Source organism: Pan troglodytes, chromosome 8 (assembly GCF_028858775.2).
Source record: "Pan troglodytes isolate AG18354 chromosome 8, NHGRI_mPanTro3-v2.0_pri, whole genome shotgun sequence".
NCBI classification, from domain to species: Eukaryota; Metazoa; Chordata; class Mammalia; order Primates; family Hominidae; genus Pan; species Pan troglodytes.
In genome coordinates this window covers 86,261,586-86,284,484 of record NC_072406.2, presented here as the reverse complement: position 1 = coordinate 86,284,484, position 22,899 = coordinate 86,261,586, and the positions used below count along the sequence as shown (strand labels likewise).

Genomic DNA, 22,899 nt, shown 5'->3' with positions numbered 1-22,899 from the left:
AGTTTCTGGTGACTTGTCACAGCAATAAGAGGAAACTCTCATCCAGTCAAAAATTATCAGGTATACAAGAAGGCATGAAAATACCGCCAATAATGAAGAGAAAAGTCAATAATTCAAAACCAACCTAGGGCCTGGTGTCATGGCTCATGCCTGTAATCCCAACACTTTAGGAGGCTGAGGATGAGAGGAGGACTGCTTGAGGCCAGGAGTTCAAGACCAGCCTGGGCAACACAGGGAGACCTTGTCTTCTTTTTTTTAGACAAAGTCTGGCTGTGTCGCCCAGGCTGGAGTGCAGTGGTGCGATCTCAGCTCAAAGCAACCTCCACCTCTTGGGTTCAAAGGATTCTTGTGCCTCAGCCTCCCAGGTAGCCGGGATTACAAGTGTGTGCTACCACACCACAGCTGGCTAATTTTTATATTTTTAGTAGCGACGGTTTTTATCATGATGGCCAGGCTGGTCTCGAACTCCTGGCCTCAAGTGATCCACCCGCCTCAGCCTCCCAAAGTGTTGGGATTATAGGTGTAAGCCACTGCACCCGGCCAAGGAAGACCTTGTCTCTACAAAAAATTTAAAAATTAGCCAGGAACAGTGGTAAGTACCTGTGGTCCCAGCTACTCAGGAGGCTAAGGTGGGAGAATCACTTGAGCCCAAGAGGCCAAGGCTGCAGTGAGCCATTATCGCACTACCACATCCCATACTGGGTGACAGAATAAGACCCTATTTCAAAACAAAACCAACCTAGAAATGACAAAGATGACAGAATCAGTACATAAGAACATTAAAATGGTCATAACTGTACTCGACATGTTCAAAAAACAAAAGTAAAGATTGAGCTGGGCACAGTGCCTAATACCGTGGTCTGGGAGGCTGAGGCAGAAGGATTGCTTGAGGCCAGGAGTTCAAGGCCAGCCTGGGCAATATAGCAAGACTCCATCTCTACAAAAAAAAAAATCAGGCCAGGCATGGTGGCTCACACCTGTAATCCTAGCACTTTGGGAGGCTGAGGCAGGAGGATCTCTTGAACTCAGGAGTTCAAGACCAGCCTGGGCAGCATGGCAAAACCCCATTTTTACAAAAAATAAAAAATTAGCCATGTGTGGTGGTGCACTCCTATAGTCCCAGCTACTCAGGAGGCTGAGGTGGCTGGATCACCTAAACCCAGGGAAGTTGAGGATGCAGTGAGCCGTGATTGTGCCACTGCACTCCAGCCTGGGCAACAGAGTAAGACCCCATCTCAAAAAATAAAAATAAAAAATATAATGGCATGGTGTTGTGTGCCTGTAGCCCCACCTACTCTTGAGGCTGAGGTGGGAGGATCACTTGGGCCCAGGAGGTTGAGGCTGCAGTGGGCCGTGATTGCACTCCATCCTGAGTGACCCAGCAAGATCCTGTCTCAAAAAAAAAAAAAAAAGTAGATTGGTTACCCTAGTTAGATAAATGGAAGATAGAGAAAAAGACCCAAATAGAACAACTAGATACGAAAGATATGTCTGAGATATAAAAATACACTGTGAATTACTAGCAGATTAGATATTGCAGGGGAAAAAATAGTGAAATTGAAGTCATAGCAATAAAGGCTATCCAAAATAAAACAGGGTGAAAAAAGATTTTAAAAAACAAATGGCATCAGTGAGCTGTGGGACAACTCCAAGCAACCTACTATATGTGTAATTAAAGTTTCCAAAGGAGAGAAGGTAGTGGTAGGGTAATATTTAAAGAAATTGTTTCCAGGGAACTTGAACATTTATGAAATTATAGCCAACAAACAAAAGCATCACCAACTACAAGTCTTGTGATATATCTATTTATGAAATCCAGTTACTGTATAAGTTTTTCAAATTTGGAAAAAAAATAACAAGAATGACCATTATGGAGAAAGGAAACTGAAAAAGAAAAGATGAAATGAAAAAGGTTTACAGGAATAAAATTGATTATCACTAATGGTTCCCTTGTGTGGTAAAATGATAGGTCCAAAACAGAGACTGAACCATTTTTTTATACAATAAGACATCTGATCTGCACATTAAAATTTAATGGCATTCATAAAAGCCAAACAAATCCCACTAAGACTAACCAGCAGTCAGAAACAGGAAGAAGTCTGTCTTGTGTATGGAAAATTGGATTTTATTTAAACATTCAAGCTCCCTAGCTTCTTAAAGTGATCTTGCATATTTTAATAGAAATCTGAATTTTTAAAAAGTATTTAAAGAATGAAAGTAGGCATAAGGTCAGTTTCCTAAATAATTGTATATCTTAACTATATACTAATAATTTTTAATTAGATACTTTAAATCAATCAACTAGTACTTCTCTCTCCCTTTGAATCTTCAACCTAAATTGCTAGAAAAAAAATCTTATGCTATATATCAAATGGACCAATGACAGCCTTATGGGATCTCGAAATATGCTCACTCATGACCCTCTAATACATTCTTCCCAGAATTACCACCTACTCTAATTTGAGACAATTTAGGAGAAGACCTTGAGTATGAGTAATTATTTTGTAAGAAAAAAAGAGCACAAATTCCTCAGTTCCATGTGATTTCAATTATCACTAACCAAGAAGATTAAATGTATGCCTAAGAAGAGGAAAATACATTTAGAGATTATAAAAAGACTACCACAAGTCTTTTTTCTTCTTTTTCTTTTTCTTTTTTTTTTTTTTTTTTTTTGAGACAGAGTCTCATTCTGTTGCCCAGGCTGGAGTGCAGTGGCGCGATCTCAGCTCACAGCAACCTCCATTCCCTGGGCTCAAGCAATCCTCCTGCCTCAGCCTCCCAAGTAGCTGGAACTACAGGAATGCGCCACTATGCCCAGCTAATTTTTTTTGTATTTTGCGTAGAGATGAGGTTTCATCATATTGCCCAGGCTGGTCTCCAACTCCTGACCTCAAGTGATCCACCCCCTTCGGTCTTCCAAAATGCTGGGATTACAGGTGTGAGCCACCACACTCTGCCTGCAAGTCCTTTTTAAGGGTTCTTTTAGACTATATCCAGAAAAAGTGAGTTACTAAATTTTTTTTCTAGACAGTGTCTCGCTCTGTTACCCAGGGTGGAGTGCAGTGGTACCATCACAGCTCACTGTAGCCTCAACCTCCCAGACTCAAGTCATCCTCCCACCTCAGCCTATCAAGTAACTGAGACCAAAGGCACATGCCACCATGCCCGGATAATTTTTTATTTTTTATATTTTTTGTAGAGACAGGGTCTCACTATGTTGCCCAGACTGGTCTTGAACTCCTGGGCTCAAGTGATCCTCCCACCTCAGCCTCTTAAGTAGCTGAGACCATAGGTGCACATCACCATGCCCAGCTAATTTTTTATGTTTTGTACAGACAAGGTCTCCCTATGTTGTCCAGACTGGTCTTGAACTCCTGGGCTCAAGTGATCCTCCTGCCTTGCCTCACAAAGTGCCAGAATTACAAGCGTGAGCCACTGTGCCCAGCAGAGTCACTAATCTTAAATTCCTTTAAATTCTTTCATATATTTATTCATCTAATATATTGAGGAACTATTACATGCTATGATTCCTAGAAATGGGAATATTTTTTAAAAGTCCTTACCTAAGAGGAACCTTGGTAGGAGGAGACAAGTACAAATCAGTCTTTAGAAGTATGTCCAGCAGGCTGGACGCGGTGGCTCACACCTGTAATCCCAACACTTTGGGAGGCCAAGGCAGGCAGATCACAAGGTCAGGAATTCGAGACCAATCTGACCAACATGGTGAAACCCCATCTCTACTTAAAAAATACAAAAATTAGCCAAGCGTGGTGGCACGTGCCTGTAATCCCAGCTACTCAGGAAGCTGAGACAGGAAAATTGCTTGAACCCAGGAGGTGGAGGTTGCAATGAGCCAAGATGGCACCACTGCACTACAGCCTGGGTGACAGGGTGAGACTCCGTCTCAAAAAAAAAAAAAGTGTGGGTGCAAAAGCAGGAGGAGATTTTTTCTTTTCTTTTTTTTTTTTCTTTCGAAGTGGAGTCTTGCTCTGTCACCCAGGCTGGAGTGCAGTGGTGCGATCTCAGCCCACTGCAAACTCTGCCTCTCCCACACTCAAGTGATTCTCAAGCCTTAGCCTCCCAGTAGTTGGGATTATAGGCATGCGCCACCATGCCGAACTAGTTTTTGTATTTTTAATAGAGATGGGGTTTCACCATGTTGGCCAGACTGGTCTCGAACTCCCAACCTCAGGTGATCCCTAAGTGCTGGGATTACAGGTGTGAGCCACCGTGCCTGGCCTGGAGGAGTCATTTTTACCTAAGAGGTTAGGAATGTTGTGATGGAGAAGGTAACTACACTGCTCCTGCCTTGAGAAGTTCAGCACTACTTATAAAGATGATTCTCTTTGCAGCATCTCTTTGAGCTCTTTTTCCAGTAGATCTCTTTCTCTCTCTCTCACGCATACGCACGTGCACACGCACACACACACACACCCTTTCTGTGAGAAATAACATGCACTTGCAATCGGTCTAGTTGGACTAGGGAGGGCAGTCCACCATCACAAAGTGCAGGTAGCTCACTCTAAAGCCAAACAATCTCAGTCTACTTCTGTAAAAAGCAGTCATCCTATGTCAGCTCACTGGTTTAGTGGCCGTGGAAAGGAGAGCTTGAGACAAAATAATATAAAGGAAATGGTGTGATTAAGTCTATTTAGACATATGGTCCATAAATTAAAACTGGAAAGCACTTGAAAACATTCACATTCAACTTTCACTCCCACCAAAAAAAAAAAAAGTTGGGGAGGAGTGGAAGTAACTCATATCACATTCACTGTTTTAATAAAAACAAAAAAATTAAAACTGATCTTAGACAGTATAGCCTTTTAGGTTATAAATACTGTCAAAAAGCTGCATTGTTTGCCTAAGAGTGAAGTACTATGGAACAGAACACTTGAAAATTTTATTTCATGGAGGTCGCAGTTCCTGGAGCACACCCAAGGAAACAGGTGTTTACATCCCACGATCCCTGTATTAGAGAGAGAGAGCTTGTTGCAGAGCCCACAAACATATCTGATCAAACAAGGCTACGACGACACTTGGGAGATGGGAAGGAAACAGGTGGAGGGAAGGAAGTGAGAACATGAGAATCTGGTCAGTGAGGTTTTCTCCACCTGGCCACTGCACCCAGCACCTCCCTCACTGTCATCTCCAACCAGTCTGGCGCCGGTATAATTATGCGGCAGGCAAAATCAATCGTCAGGGCTATTCTTCCTCTTTTCTTAGCCCTTGTTGAGATCTTCCCTTCCCTTCCCATCCTGTCAGGGTCTTTCAGACATCAAGAAAGGCATAGATCACTTCCCAGTCTGAGAAGTCCATCATATTTAAAAATGAAGAAATGCCAAAACAGGTTTATAAAAATGGTGGTCTATTTAAGTGCTTACATTTAATATTTTAATTGCATGATCAACTTTTGTCTGGGCTGGAGTGCAGTGGCACAATCACGGCTCACCACAGCCTTGACCTCCTGGGCTCAAGTGATCCTCCTACCTTAGCCTCCCGAGTAACTGGGACTACAGGTGCACGCCACCATGCCCAGGTAATTTTTTGTATTTTTAATAGAGATGGGGTTTTGCCATGTTGCCCAGGCTGGTCTTGAACTCCTGGGCTCAAGCAATCTGGCCACCTCAGCCTCCCAAAGTGCTGGGATTACAACGTGAGCCACCACACCTGGCCATGAACAACATCTTTTAAAACTTCTTTTTTTCCTGTGACTACATACATGGCCTTATTTGAAGATAATATTAAAGTCCAGACCCTTCATAATATAAGGCCTGAGTGAGAAGACAGGGGTTTGGGGTACAGGCAGGCCCTCAAGCTCTCTCTGCCTTCCCGCATATTAAGAACCTACCTTCAGACAAAGATCTAAGTGAAAATGACTGCTAAGGCCCCCCAAATTATCCCTTCATTAGATATTTAAGATTTAAATTGTTAACCTAAGGAATGAACTCCAATATAAAATTTCAGGCATCAGCAACTGAGAGTTCAGCCATTCTAGTATGCTTCAAATAGGAAGTACTGCCTCTATCAATTCACTGGAATTTATATATACATATAATTTTTTTTAATAATAAAAATAGAGCCAGGGATGGTGACTCACACCTATAATCCCAGCACTTTGGGAGGCTGAGGTGGGAGGATTGCTTGAGCCCAGGAGTTTGAGAACAGCCTAGACTACGTAGCGAGACCCTATCTCTACGAAAAATTTTTAAAAATTAGCCATGCATGATGGCATGTACCTGTAGCCCCAGCTATTCAGGAGGCTGAGGGGAGAATTGTTTGATCCCAGAAGTTTGAGGTTACAATGAGCTAAGATCATGCCACTGTACTCCATCCAGCCTGGGAGACAGAGCAAGACTCCATCTTTAAGAAAATTTTAAATAATAATAATTTAGAAAATAATATATGTGAAGATTTCAAAAGACTCAGGAGATAGGTGAAGAAATTTCTTTTCTATGTTAATATGAAGCATTTGGCACAGATTGTACTTTAAAACAGTAGAGATGGATGCATTCTGTGGCATACCAGTAATAGCTGATATGCTTTGCTCCTGGAGTTGCCATTTTGAGAAAGGTCAAGGATCCTCAGCCATTAGTCACCTAGACACCTGACTGAAGGCCACAAGCATAGTTACAGTTTTTAGGAGGGAGTCAGGAACACAGAGTACAATGACAAGCTTTAATCTAATTCAAGTAGCAAGTATGCAGCACCAACTCACACGGGTGTACACTGTGTGATAATATTAAAACATGCTGTTCTAACCCTGTACTCCTACATTTAAAGATCCTGCAGACCTCATCCACAAAGTATTCCTTTCCCTGTCCCAACTCTCTTAAAGTACAACATAATGCAAAGTGGCCTTCTTGTTCTTATCAAGGCCAAACAATGATAGTACAGGACACTGCATGAGTACGCCCAAAACTAAAAATAAAACCACAAGGATGCAGCTTAAATATATACAATTTCCATTTGTCAATTATATCTCAATAAAGCTAAGGGGAAAACTGAATTTAAAAAAATAACCCACAATGAGTCATATTGAAAACATTCAAAACATTTCAAGGGAAACACCAAACCCTTTGCTAGAGGATGTATACTAGATAACAAAGCCTAAACACACACACACACACCCATCATGAGCACACACACACACAAAACCCACAGGCTCACTAAATTCTCTTATTTCAGATTATTGAGATTAGGAGGGTATGCAGCCAGTTTTGACTTCAAATAAAACAGGACTCTGTCCAAGTCAATTGATAACTGAAGGGGAAGCAGCATGTTGGGAAAGAATGGGAGAGGAACAAACGTTACAGCTGCCCAAGCTATATGTTCCTCAAGTCTTGGTAAGTAGTTTATTTTAAAGATGTGTATAAGTCACAATCTTTAAATCCTTTAAAACCTGAATAACCAGTCCTGTTCTTTCTCCCTTCTTCCCTTACTCTCTTGTCAAATCTAGCGTCAGTGCAGATTCTGAGTGTGCAGAGTTCAATCAAGAACTCTGCTACCTCCTGGTCCATCAGCTCCACAGTCCTTCCTCCATCTCATACTAGGGTTGCAGCAGAAATAGACTGAGTATACAAGCAAGAGTGTCTTACAGATACTAGCAGTTTTCAAATGTATGTTGATTCTGTTGTGATGAATAAAATTTTTAAATTATCTTAAAATATTACTAAATTGGCCAGGCGTGGTGGCTAACGCCTATAATCCCAGTATTCTGGGAGGATTGACTGAACCCAGGAGTTCTAGACCCACCTGGACAACATAGTGAGATCCCATCTCTAAAAAAAAAAAATTTTTTTTTTCTTTTAGTTAGCCAGGTATGGTAGCATGCATGCCTATAGTCCCAGGTACCTGGGAGGCTGAGATGAGAGGATCACCTGAGCCCAGGAGGCTGAGGCTGCAATGAGTTGTGATCACACAACTACATTCCAGCCTAGGTGACATAGCAAGATCCTGTCTCAAAAAATTGTATAAAATAAAATAAAATATTATGAAATTCACTGTATCATTTGTTTGTTTGTTTGTTTGAAATAGAGTCTCACTTTGTCACTCAGACTAGGGTGCAGTGACATGATCTCCACTCACTGCAATCTCTGCCTCCCAGGTTCAAGCCATTCTCCCACCTCAGCCTCCCAAGTAGCTGGGATTACAGGCACTCCTCACCATGCCCAGCTAATTTCTGTATTTTTAGTAGAGACGGGTTTCCACCATGTTAGCCAGACTGGTCTTGAACTCCTGACCTCAAGTGATCTGCCCACCTTAGCCTCCCAAAATGCTGGGATTACAGGTGTGAGCCATCGCACCCGGCCTGTATCTTTTTGTTTTTATGCATTTCTTAATCAACAAATAATTTAAAATCTCACTATTATTATTTTGTTGATGGTTTTTCTGTTTTTGTTTTTTTTTGAGACATAGTCTTGCTCTGTCACCCAGGCTGAAGTGCAATGGCGTGATCTCAGCTCACTGCAACCTCCACCTCCCAGGCTCAAGCAGTTCTCCTGCCTCAGTCACCCGAGTAGCTGGGCCTACAGGTGTGCACCATCACACCCAGCTAATTTTTGTATTTTTGGTAGAGACGGGATTTCACCATGTTGGCTACACTGGTCTTGAACTCCTGGCCTCAAGTAATCCTCCTGCCCTGGCCTCCCAAAGTGCTAGGATTAAAGGCGTGAGCCACCATGCCCAGCCTAAAATTTCACTATTATTACTTAAAGGTCCTTATGCTGAAAAAAAGTAGGCAATCACTGTTCTACAGTAGAATGTAATAAAAGAGTTACAGGCGTGGCAACCTAAACACAAAATGAAGTGATAGATACAATAAAAGGATATTTTCACTTATGAAGAAAACTGGCAAAAACTAGGATGTAGATTAAAAGAAGAAGAACACAGTCTGGAGAAACAAGCCAACAGCAGGCTAACGTCTATCAACAGTCATTCTAAAAAAAGATAATTAGCAACAAATAATTAACAGAATTCAGAACCCAGAAGAATCACAAACTTGTAACCACCTAACAATATTGCTTTGAAATATGTAGCGCTAACACTGACAATTATAAGAAAAACAGACAGGTCTACAATTAGTATAGGAGATTTTTCACATATATCAATCATAAGCTGATAGTTGAAACAGACAAATTAGGCTATAAAAAATTGGACTAGTAATATTTATATACTGACCTAATTAGTATAAATAGAACTCTATACCCAAGCAAAAGAGAATATACTTTCTTTTCGAGCACGCATAAAAACTCACTAGAACTGAGCTGTATGTAACAAAAGAATTTCCAAGAATTGATATCATACCAACCATGTCTTTGGGTACAATACAATTATATTAGAAATATAACAAAAGATATTAAAAAGAATTTTGAAAACTTTAAAAAATTATTTTAAAGAATTTTTAAATTCTCTAATTTAAAAATTAAAGTGGTACATGCCTGTAGTCCCAGCACTTTGGGAGGTGGAGGTGAGTGGATCACCTGAGGTCAGGGGTTCGAGACCAGTCTTACCAACATAGTGAAACCCCGTCTCTACTAAAAATATAAAAATTAGCCAGGTATGGTGGCGGGCACCTGTAATCCCAGCCACTTGGGAGGCTGAGGCAGGAGAATCGCTTGAACCCGGGAGGGAGAGGTTGCAGTGAGCCGAGATCATGCCATTGCACTACAGCCCAGGTGACAAAGCAAGACGCTATCTCAAAAAAGAAAAAAGAAAAGAAAGATTGAACATAAAGACTGAAATATTAAAAATAAGGTATTCAAATAATAAACTTGAGAAAAGTAAATAATAAATATGAGAAAAGAATTTAATGAAATAGATCTTTGTGGGAAAAGTTGGTAAGACAGATAAATCTCTAATAAGAGCGATAAGAAAAAAAGACAAAAGGCAGAAATAAGCAATACTGAATAGGAAATGTGATATAACTAGATACAACAGAGATTTTTAAAAGAATAATTATTATGAATTTTATGCTAATAAATTGGAAGGTTGGATAAAATTGGTAATTTCTTAGAAAAGTATCAGACTACCAAAGTTGACTCACAATGAATTTAGAACCCGATTTAGATAATAAAACAAAACTGAGTGAGTTTCTTTTTAGTCATATCTCTTCCTCCCAAAGACACCACCAGATACAGGGAGTTTTAGATGCAAGTTTTGCCAAACTTTCAAGAGCAGATAATCTTTATCTTACATAACCTGTTTCAAAAACTAGAAAAAGACCTTATTTTATGAAGCTAAAATAACTTTGATACCCAAACCAGAAAAGAACATAAGAAGAAAAGAAAATTACAGATAAAGGTCCCTTATGAGCAAAAATGCAAAATCCTTTTAAAATATTAGCAAATTAAATTCAGCACTATATATATATATATATTTTTTTTTTTTTTTCATCACAGCCAGGTAGGGTTTATCCTAGAAATGCAAGAATGGTTCATTATCAGCAAATCTATATTCATGTAGTAAACCATAGACTATCTCAACAGAGTAAAGGATAAAAATTGTGTAATCCACTCAACAGATACAGAAAGAAAGGGCATTAAATAAAAACAAGTAATCATGGTCCAATTCAAAAAAAAAAAAAGTCTTACTACAGAAGACTACAAATTAGATAAAAAATATCTCTGAGAAAAGCTTAAAAAGTAACTGAAGGGCCAAGCACGGTGGCTCACGCCTGTAATTTCAGCACTTTGGTAGGCCAAGGTGAGCAGATCACCTGCGCTCAGGAGTTTGAGACCACCCTGGGCAAAATGGTGAAACCCCCTCTCTACCAAAATACAAAAAATCAGCTGGGAGTAGTGGTGCACACCTGTAGTCCCAGCTACTTGCGGGGCTGAGGCATGAGAATCGCTTGAGCCCTAGAGGGGGAGGTTGCAGTGAGCTGAGATCACGCTACTGCACTCCAGCTTGTGCTACAGAGTGAGACTCCGTCTCAAAAAAAAAAAAAAAACTAACTGAAGAATTGAATCATTTATTTGGAGAAAATTATTAAGAAACAAAAATTAAGAAGCTATAGGAGAAAAAAAAAGAAGCTATAAAAGGGAGCTAATATGTAATTGAAGTAGGAGTCAGTACTCAATTCCAGAGGCAGGGCGTGGACACTGGACCACATAGAGGACTAGCTAAAGCAGGTCCAGGGTAAAAGCACCTCCCCATAAGACACGCCCACCAGGGTGATAGGTCACCTTACCATTGCCACGGCAACACCCAGACGTTACTGCCCCTTTCCATGGCAACAACTGAACAACCTAGTAGCTACCACTTGCATTCTAGAAATTTCTGCACAAATCACCCCTTAATTAGAATATAATTAAAAGTGGGTATAAATATGAATGCAGAACTGCCTCTGAGCTGCTACTCTGGGCACCCTGCCTCTAGGGTAGCCCTGCTCCGCCAGCAGAAATGCCTCTGCTGCTGCTGCTGCTGCTGCTGTACACTGCTGCTTCAATAAAAGTTGCTAACACCACTGGCTAGCTCTTGAATTCTTTCCTAGGAAAAGCCAAGAACCCTCTTGGGATAAACCTCAGTTTTGGGGTTTGCCTGTCCTGCAACATAATCACCAAATGTTTCTTTTTGTTTGTTTTAGGTATTTTCACATATATCATTTCACTCATTTAAACCTCACAATAACTATTATGTTAGAAGAAGAGACTATTGTAAAGAAGAATGAGAAAGTACCTTAGCATACTGGAATGAGCATACTTGGAATCAAACAGTTCAGGGTTAGAATCCTACCTCTGCCATGTATGAACTGAGTAACTTTCAACACCTTACTGAGCTTCTCTTCATCTGAAAAATGAAGTGGACTAAATAACACAACTTAAAATACCCAGCTCATAGAAGGTATTTAAGAAATTGAGCAGAGCTCAAGACCAGGCTGGCCAACATGCTGAAATCCCATCTCTACTAAAAATACAAAAATTAGCTGGGCGTGGTGGCACGTGCCTGAAGTCCCAGCTACTCGGGAAGCTGAGGCGGGAGAATTGCTTGAACCCAGGAGGCAGCGGTTGCAGTGAGCCGAGATCACGCCACTGCACTCCAGCCTGGATGACAGAGCAAGACTCCGTCTAAAACAAAAAACAAACAAACAAACAAACAAAAAACAGTAATGATAGGCCAGGCGCAGTAGCTCATGCCTGTAATCCCAGCACTTTGGGAGGCTGAGGCAAATGGATCACTTGAGGCCAGGAGTTCGAGACCAGCCTGGCCAACATGGTGCAACCCATCTCTACTAAAAATGCAAAAATTGACCAGGCATGGTGGCGTACGCCTGTAATCCCAGCTACTCGGGAGGCTGAGTCAGGAGAATCTCTTGAACCTGGGAGGTGGAGGTTGCAATGAGCTGAGATGGTGCCATTGCACTCCAGCCTGGGTAGCAGAGCGAGATTCCATCTCAAAAAAAAAAAAAAAAAAATACAGTAGTACTAAATTATGTTTAATGTGGCAAGTCCAAAGGTGAACTATTTAAAGTTTGAGTGCTTGCTCTAGGTCAAAAATGCAGCAAGGCAGTGGGCAGAGGTCAATGATTACATCACAGAACTTGGGCATCCACATTAAGAGACAAAAATCTTCTAATACTGTAGCAGTGGAAAGGACCACAAAACTCAGGACACACACACACACAAATCACACATTAGCCCCAGGCAAACAAAAGGTATTAAGTGATATGATTAAGTAATTAATTGTTAAAAAAAGATATTCTGGGCACTTTCACCCACAAGTGTGTTTAAAAATACAAATTTCATCACAAATTATTTTGAGTGTTCAAGATCACAAGCAAAGAAAAAGCTACAAGGCCTGATGACCTAAAAATGTGACATCATTACTTTAGGTCAAAAGAGATCTAAATTAAGTATAAAGCATATTTTAATCCTTCTCAAATTTCTTCTTTGTGCATGAATATAAATTATGGTAAATTTGTATAAGTAAATACCATAACTGTTCTTAACTAATAAAGTTTAAGGGTTAAAACAAAGAATTCCCAAGAAATGTGAATAATGGCAATCATGTAGCAGTAGTACATCCTTTCACATGGTATTTTGGGAACATTCTTTTATTCAATAAGCCTAGACATTACAGTATGCTTCAAAAATAGTCCAAGCTGGTGAACCAATCCAAGTTTTGACTTCAAGCAGACTGTCAGAGCAGCACTAAGGCAGAAAGTGACAACACTGTCCAGTTCGAAATGAAAGCTGTCATTTGCCTGCCAACAGATAATGTACACCATGCCCTTTTCAAGTTCGTATCACAAGACCACCTCAGAAGTGATGCTTTTTGATCCATTCAGTTCTGAACATCCTTGGATCAGGTCCAAGAATTGCCTTCCTTATTCATTTCTGCTCCATTGCAGAAATAAGAATGAAATTCCATTGTATACAGCAATGACAATTTTTCCAAGGCAAATAAAATAGTTTGCTATAAACATTTCTCACCTATAATAAGGAATCAATCTGAAGCAAATCTACACTGACAGAAAATAAATCTGGTCAGTTTGACATCTAGCTTATTCTCTGTTACAACATTAGCACCTACTATTCCTTCTGTATTTGGTTATGAATCTTCTGGAAGATGCTTTCATATTGTCATCCTACTGCTCAGCAACTACAAAGCTTCCCTCCTGCCCAATTCTAAATTCCTTTGCCTGGCTTTCAAGGACCTTCACTATTGCCCAACCTACCTAAGCTTAGTTCCTACCACCCCCACCATGTGCCCCTCTCCCCACAGGCCCTCATGACTTGGTCATGCCATTCATTGCACCTAGAGTATTTTCCTTCCTCCCTACATCTAACCATCCTCCCAAGCCCCACTTCCTACATAAACGCTCTTTCTACTATTCCTACTTATAATGAGAGAGCTCTCTCTCTGAATTCCTATCATAAAGTCAGTCTGTATTATAGCTCTTTAATTGGAAACATCTTAAAATATTTCTTTTTTACAAAATTTCTCTGCAGTAGTGTTTCCACTTTTGCTCTGCCATCATATATAGAAAAATAAAACTCAAGTTTATGGCATATCCCCATGGGTCTACTTGGGATTATGCATAATTCCCAGTCACAATAGCTGTAGTTCCACTAATTTATCTCCCATTAAAGAAAACATAATAACAAGCATATTATACTTCAATGAAAGTTAAAAAAAAACATAATGAGAAGGAATGAGAGGGATATTATTATACACGTGAACTTAAATATGCTCAATTAAGTTTTTGTTTGTTTGTTTGTTTGTTTGTTTGAGATGGAGTCTCGCTCTGTCGCCCAGGCTGGAGTGCAGTGGCGCAATCTCAGCTCACTGCAAACTCCACCTCCTGGGTTCACGCATTCTCCTGCCTCAGCCTCCTGAGTAGCTGGGACTACTGGTGCCCGCCACCACGCCCGGCTAATTTTTTGTATTTTTAGTAGAGACGGGGTTTCACCGTGGTCTCGATCTCCTGACCTCACAATCCCCCCGCCTCGGCCTCCCAAAGTGCTGGGATTACAGGCATGAGCCACCACGCCTGACCTCTCAATTAATTTTTTCTTTTAAAGCAAAGCATTAGTATCCTCTGGCACTTTACTACTGTTAATATATTATTTGCAATATATCTCACAAGTGACTATTCATTACACACTGGTAGGAACTACTATTCTATAAACAGCACTCAGCATGCTAGGCACATAGAAGGCAATCAGTAAATAATTAACCAAGGAGCATGTCTAGCCCATTAATCAATTATATATAAAACATTACTGCCACAGCAGTCTGAAGATGATGATGACGAAGAAGAAAATGACAACTGACAGTGATACAAAATGTAAACATGGAGTACAGTAGCTGACTCCCCTGCTGACAGTCTCAAAAGGAACAAATGATTTCTTTTCTTTTTTTTTTTTTTTTTTTGAGACAGAGTTTCGCTCTTGCCCAGGCTGGAATGCATGGCATGATCTCGGCTCACTGCAACCTCCACCACCTGGGTTCAAGTGATTCTCCTACCTCAGCCTCCCAAGTAGCTGGGATTACAGGTATGTGCCACCACGCCTGGCTAGTTTTGAATTTTTAGTAGAGATGGGGTTTCACCATGTTGGCCAGGCTGGTTTTGAACTCTTGACCTCAAGTGATCCACCTGCCTCAGCCTCCCAAAGTGCTGGGATTATAGGCATGAGCTACCGCACCCAGCCAGGAACAAATTATTTCTTATAGGGTTATAAGGTTACTCTAACCAACATTTTAACAATACAGCATAGCTGCTGCACTCCTGAAGTTTATGACAATCTGGGCAGTTTCGATGGCAATCACCATGCAACCCTACACCTCTTATGCAACACTGTGGCTATTATTGCAGTCTTGGGTAAAATTAGTAAATTGTGAGCTCTATCTGCCAGTGCAGCCAGGGATCAAATAACTTTAGCTCCACCCAAGAGAAAGGCTGTGACCATGCAAATCTTGTTCTATATTAAAATGGCTCTCACTTTTACAATAAGGAATTGCCTGAGCACTGGAAGTTCCTGATCGACAATTGTATCATTTTAAATGTATTAAACCCATTTTTCCATATGCCCTAATTGCCAATCACACAAATAGCCTATGATAGGATCTTGAGATCCCCAAATCCTAAAAGTATCATATCTTTCCCTGAAAAATCTTTAAATATATATCAGATAGCTTAGGTATAAATCTATCTACAGGCCAAGTATCTTCTGTTTTCTCTAGCCTTGACATCTTAACATTCTAGGAGTACAGACTGATCTAACAATAAATGTTTAAATATTTTAGCCTTTAGTGTTGCTTAAGCAGTCACTTGAGAAGTCCTTGCAAAAGTAGACTACAGAGGAAGTTTCAGTCGGTCATGCCCTAGAAATTTCTAAACATCAACCAAGCAGCTCAAAAGAATGTCCTACTCAATAGTTCCAAGGATGTCATTAATTGCTTCCATCTGTTTCCCCCTTCTCTGTCCCTGTCTTTTCCAAGTCAAGGCATCTACTATTTTCTGCTTCATTTTGCATTCTATAGAAAAACAAGAAAAGCAAACATAAAAATCCATCACGGTTTGTTTTATTTTGTTTTGTTTTACACAGGGTCTCACTCTGTCACCCAGGCTGGAGTGCAGTGGCATAATGACAGCTCACTGCAGCCTCGACCTCCTGGGCTTAAGCAATCCTCCCACCTCGGCCTCCCAAAGTGCTGGGATTACAGGCGTGAGCCACCATGCCCAGCAATCAATGATTTTTTAATTCTGTCATGTCTTCCACATTTATTGGTTAGAATTCACCTTACAACTAGGGCTATTGGGCTACTCTAAAAATTTTGTACAGGAAAGGCAAGATAAATGCTTAATTTCCTTTAAATTACCAATTATTAGAGTAAGGGGTTGATGCCCTAGTTACCACACAGGATGATCAGTAAAGTTTTATTTTGTTTTAAAGTGACCAGATTTTTTGAAATTTTTATCACAACTAGGGTGTGCTCATTTTTAATTTTTCTAAGTCCCCAAGGAAGTCTGTGAAAGCACATAGCATATTTCAGAATATGTCTCTGGGGATGAGCAAAAATAAGTTTCCTGACAAAATCCACTTACCAATCAAATCATATTCATAGACTAGAATGTCAGGGTTGGAGGCAATTGTTTGTAAGGTCTTCTAGTCCAACTACCTACCCAATAGTGAAACCTGTACTCACTCATTCCCCGTGCTCTGTATCTTCCAAGGGGTGAGGGCAACCTGCTACAAGCTAGAGCTATGTTTTTAATGTAAGGTAAATGCAAGTTTAATTATAATATGTTTAGTTGACAGCATAAGATTCCTCTTAATATTACCAGGCTAAGGCCGGGGCACAGTGGCTCATGCCTGTACTCCCAACACTTTGGGAGGCCAATGAAGGAGGATTGCTTGAGCCCAGGACTTCAAGACCAGCCTGGGCAACAGGGAGACCTTACCTCTACAAATGATTTAAAAATTGTCCGGGCATAGTGGCACACACCTGTAGTCCCAGCTACTCGGGGTGAGGCAGGAGGATCACTTAAGTCTGGGCAGTTGAGGCTGCAGTGAGCCATGATCGCACCACTGCACTTCAACCTGGGTGACAGAGTGAGAGCCTGTCTCAAAAATATATATATATTACCAGGCTGATCGGATGGCATGTAAACAAAATAGGCTCATGTTGATCAGAGCTGGAAGAAACCTTGAGATCACCAAGTCCAATGAAGGTAGGACAAAAAAGATACTCCCACAAAACAGGCTGTACAAAAAAACAGATGCTTCTAGCACCTTACTTCCTGACACATGAAGACATTTTATGGAATTAACAGAAACACAGTTGCATAAAGCACCCACTCAGGTAGAAATAAGAAGATTTCAATATGGGTGAGAATTTTACATCTGTTCAATGAAAATAATAGAACATAAGGAGGATAAAAATAAAGGAACACTTTTAGCTTTATTTAAAGTTGTGATATTTAACATACATAGAGAAAATAAACATACGTATAATATAATGCATAAATATAAAACAACCGCCCATGTAACTCATCACTTAAATCAAAAATAGAACATTATTACCACTTTTAGATGCCCCTGTGTACCTCTTCCTGAGTATAAACCTCTTCCTCCCTCCCAGAGGTAGGACTACCCTGGCTGTGGTGACCATTATTACTTACTCATCTTCATCTTTTTACCATATAAATAGGCATGTCTAAACAACATAGTTTATTTCTGCATGTTTTTGAACTTTTTTTTTTTTTTTTTTGAGACAGAGTCTCACTCTGTCACCCAGACTGGAGTACAGTGGCTTGATCTTGGCTCACTGCAACCTCCGCCTCCCGGATTCAAGTGATTCTCCCGCCTCAGCCTCCCAAGTAGCTGGGATTACAAGTGTGAGCCACCACGCCTGGCTAATTTTTATATTGTTAGTACAGATAGGGTTTCACCATGTTGGCCAGGCTGATCTCGAACTCCTGACCTCAAGTGATCCACCTGCCTTGGCCTCCCAAAGTACTGGGATTACAGGTGTGAGTCACCACACCTGGCCATTTTTGAACTTTAAATAAGTGGAACCTACATATCTATCTATCTATCTATCTATCTATCTATCTATCTATCTATCTATCCGTCTCTCTGTCTCTCTGTTTTTCATTTCCCTCAATTATTTTTGAGATTCATTCATTTCTCTTTTTTTGTCTTTTTATTTATTTATTTATTTTTAGATACAGGGTTTCACTCTGTCACCCAGGCTGGAGTGCAGTGGTGCAGTCACAGCTCACTGCAGCCTTAACTTCCCCAGCTCAGGTGATCCTCCCACTTCAGCCTCCTGGGTGGCTGGGACTATCGGCTCACACCACCACACAGAGCTAATGTTTTGTAGAGATGAGTTTTCACTATGTTGCCCAGGCTGGTCTCAAACTCCTAGGCTCAAGTGATCTTCCCTCCTCGGCCTCCCAAAGTGCTGGGATTACAGGCGTGAGCCACCACGCCCGGCCGAAACAATAATTTTTTAAAGTTTATATCTACCATTATTCCCTTATCTCCAAGCAAAGGTGCCTAGTATACAATGTAGATTCATGCATGCTATAGTCACAGTGGGTCTCTGAATACTTTTCATTTTGGAAAGAAAAACTCAAAACTCATGGTCTTATTAAAAATTATTATGTCAAAAATTGGCCAGGTACAGTGGCTCACGCCTGTAATCCCAGCACTTTGGGAGGCCAAGGTGGGTGGATCACCTGAGGTCGGAAGTTCAAGACCAGCTTGGCCAACATGGTGAAACCCCATCTCTACTAAAAATACAAAAATTAGCCAGGGATGGTGGCACGCGCCTATAATCCAAGCTATTCCAGAGGCTGAGACAGGCAAATCATTTGAACCCAAGAGGCAGAGGTTGCAGTGAGCTGACATCGCACCATTGCACTCCAAACTGGGTGACGAGGGTGAAACTCCGTCTCAAAAAAAAAAAAATTATTATGTCAAAAATGCCTAATATCAAAAACTAAAATGAACAGTTTTAAAAAAAAAAGTTAGAAGACAAAAAAGTTGAAATTTCAATTGTAAACAAAAGTTTTATACCAAAAAAAAAGTTGTTACTGAAATCAGCTACTTTTTCTTCCTAACAAGAGTATTATTCTGCTTAGCAACGAAGAATATTTTAATTACTTACTTAATAAATGCTGGTGGCATATCTCTCTTCAAAATCTGATCCTCAGTGGTTTGAACAGTCTCTTTTCCAACCTACAAGAGGAAAAAAAAAATAATTCAAATATAAATTCTCAGACTTTAAAAAACTATTACTTAAGCATATTTGAAACATATACTTAAACATAATCTATCATTAAAGTTTCTAGATTTAAGGGAGATTTCCGGATTTAAAAAATTTTTTAGGATTACTCACATAATATGCCTTCACAATATACTAGAATAACAATACGGAATACAAACATAATGTTGTATTACTCCTTCTTCAGAATAACTAATTTGAAAGCATTATTGAGCATAATAGGAGAAATTCATCATTGAGAATATAAGTGTGTGTATTTAAGCCAAAAAACTCGGCCACATCTCTAAAATGTTACATGAAGTACATGAATCAAGTTAGACAGACAAAACTATCTATATAGAAAAAAACGAAGTTATTGGAACTGGGAAAAATATTTGAAGCTATTATGATTCTGACACTAGAAACCAAACATGAAAATATGCAACTTCACTAGTAATCAAAAAAACTGAAATTAAAACAACATGATATTTTTCCCTAATTATAGTGCGAGTTAAAAAGAAAGAATATATAATGCTGAATGCAACAATGGAATAGGTAGTTTTACACCCTGCAGGTGGTGATATAAACTGACATATTCTCTTTGGAAAATCACTTGCTAGAATTTATTAGCAGACATAAAAAAAGTCATACCTGGGAATTCCACTTATGAGAATATACCTTATAAGCAGTAATGCCAAATGTGATAATAAAAACAATATTCACAAAAGTATTCACTATGATGACAGTTATAAAAGCTAAAACACTTCATAAATAACTCCTCCAACAAAGAGGAATAGTTAAGTAAATTAAGATATATCATTAGGTTGAGTACTATGTGGGCCATTAAAACAATGGTTATAAAAACTTGGCATTATAGGATAATGTTTATGACATTATATTTCACTTAAAAGAAGAAATATAAATAACAAGTACATTATGAGTACAATACCAAAAAAAAATCCACAGGTATAAATAAAGCAACAACACTGAAAGAACATTTTTAAAATATTCTACTGGTTGTACTAATGCTTAGGAAATTGAATGAATTTGTATCTGCATTTCCTATTTTCTAATTTCCTGAAATGTAAATTTTAAAGTAATTTTTGTAATTTAAAAACACAAAAATGTTACTGTAAGTTGTTTTGTTATTTTTTGTTTGTGTTTTTGAAATAGAGTCTCACTCTGTTGCCCAGGCTGAAGTGCAGAGACGCAGTCTCGGCTCACTGAAACCTTGGCCTCCCAGGTTCAAGTGATTCTCATGCCTCAGCTTCCCAAGTAGCTGGGACTACAGGCATGTGCCACCACACCCAGCTAATCTTTTTTTTTTTTTTTTGGACTTTTAGTAGAGATGGGGTTTCACCATGTTGGCAAGGCTGGTCTCGAACTCCTGACCTCAAGTGATCCACCCACCTTGCCTCCCAAATTGCTGGGATTACAGGCATGAGCCACCACTCCCAGCCTAAGTTATTTAGTTGTAATTATTTCCTACCTAATAATCTCAGTACATAATTATCTGTCATTTTATATAGATCTTCCAAATAGTAATGGTCAGAAATTTTTTAAATTATCAAAATATTAAATGTCACACTACCAAATTATGTGTGTATTATACCACTAATCATACACATATTCACTTTCTTCAAAATTATCTCTATGCAGGTCTTGAATGTCAATTTTTCTTCCACTATATTCATGTATTATAAAGTATAAGAGTAAACTTTAATATAGTAAATGGTGAAATTCACCCATTTTAACAATATAAAGCCACCTAAGAGTACTAAATCATATTTATAAACCATATTTTAATGTAGAAATCTGTGAAATTAAAAAAACCCAGAATGGAAAATATGTCAGTCCTACTATTTAACCATTTAACTTTTGATTGAGTTTAAAGGAAAAAAAAATGGAGTAAGAAAAATCCTGGCTGGCACAGTGGTGCACACTTATCATTCCCAGCACTTTGGGAGACCAAGGTGAGAGAATTACTTGAAACCAGGAGTTTGGGACCAGCCTGGGCAACATAGTGAGACCTTGTCTCTACACAAAATTAGTCGGGTGTGGTGGCTCACACCTATGGTCCCAGCTGCTTGGGAGGCTGAGGTGGAAGGATCACTTAAGCCCAGGAGGTCAAGGCTGTGGTGAGCAGTGTTTTACACCACTGCACTCCAGCCTAGACAACAGGGCAAGACCCTGTCTCAAAAAATCTCTAAATGCACAGTAAATCAGCTAAAGAAAATAACACAATAAACTATTCTCAGGGAATATAAGTCATGCATAAATTATGAATATAAGTTTTTTCTTTCAAGTTAATAGCTAGAAAAAGCAACACATATCTACCACTGTGTAATAGCCAATGCTTTTATAGACAATAGACTGTCTGTATCATAATAAAAGGCTTTTAAATCAGCAGCTGGTTCTCTAGAGTTTCTCAGCTCAAAACATGACAGAATATTTCCAGATGTATTGTTCACTATGTTTTCCAACTGAAACTAACCATTCAAAAAGCTATGGCCATGATTTCATGAAGTAAAAGATGAAGTTCAGCCACAAAGTCACTGGTTCACATTCAGTATAAAGGGCCTAGAAAGATATTCACATTTAAGACACAGAGAGATTCCTTTTATATATGTGGGGGGAAGGAGGGACACAGACACAGAGAGCAAGGGTGGGAGGGAGAACTAGGTGAGTTCCTCTTATATCTCCTTTAGAAAATAGTAAGTTATTCAGTGTTATTAAACATTGCTTTTAGCACAACAACATGAGCCAGGTACTGTTTAGGTAGTAGAGATGGAGTAGAGAATAAAAAAAAGTTTCCTGCCTTCACGGAACTTATAGTCTAGTAGGGAGAGACAGAGAGTCAAGTAAATAAACAAGTATGATTCCAGATAATGGTAAGAATGATGCTATAATAAAGAGTACGGGCTGGAAACAAAGGAGCCTACTTTGGAAAGAGTAGACAAAGAAGCAAAATTGGAGCTGAGACTTTGAAACTAAGAAGGAGTCACTCATGAAAGAGCTAGGCAAGAACACTCTAGGGGGAGCAGCCAGAAAAAGGCCCTAACGCAGGAAAAGATTGGGTGTATTTTAGGAACTGGAAAGAGGCCAGAGTGGCTGAACCTCAGGGAGGGAGGGAAGTATGGTGTGGTAATGAGGCTGGGTAAGAAGGCAAGTGCCAGATCATAAAGAGCCTTTTAGGCCAGCTTGAAATATTTGGAATCGTTTATCAGTACAATAGGAGGCAGGAGTTCTAAACAAGAGATTAATCTGACTTTTTCTTTTCTTTTTTTTTTTTTTTAAGAGACATGATCTGGCCCCATATCCCAGACTTGAGTGCAGTGGTGCAATCATAGCTCAAGTGATTCAGGGCTCAAGTGATCCTCCGTCCGGAGCAGCTAGGACTCCAGGCATGAGACACCACGCCTAGCTAATTTTTTTTTTATTTTGTAGAGATGGGGTCTCACTATGTTTCCCAGGCTGGTCTCAAACTCCCATGCTCAAGCGATCCTCCTGCCTTTGCCTCCCTAACTGCTGGGATTACAGTCATGAGCCACCACGCCTGGCCTGATTTTCTTTTTAAAAGGTCATTTTGCCTATTTTTAGGTGGTGAGGGGAAAGCAGAGTAACCAGTATCACTCTCCTAGATGATTGCAGGGAGGCTACTGCAGTCAGCCGGGAGAGTGATAG

At 39.8% G+C, this 22,899-nt stretch overlaps 1 protein-coding gene across 2 annotated transcripts in view; it reads right to left on the bottom strand.

Moving 5' to 3' along the window:
* VCL (vinculin) overlaps positions 1-22,899 on the bottom strand; it is a 119,291-nt gene that overhangs the window by 56,485 nt on the left and 39,907 nt on the right. For both annotated transcript variants that reach the window (XM_001147346.7, XM_507854.8), the window contains exon 2: positions 19,120-19,190. In XM_001147346.7, coding sequence (XP_001147346.1) covers positions 19,120-19,190 — 71 coding nt within the window. The remainder of the gene's footprint in view (positions 1-19,119; positions 19,191-22,899) is intronic.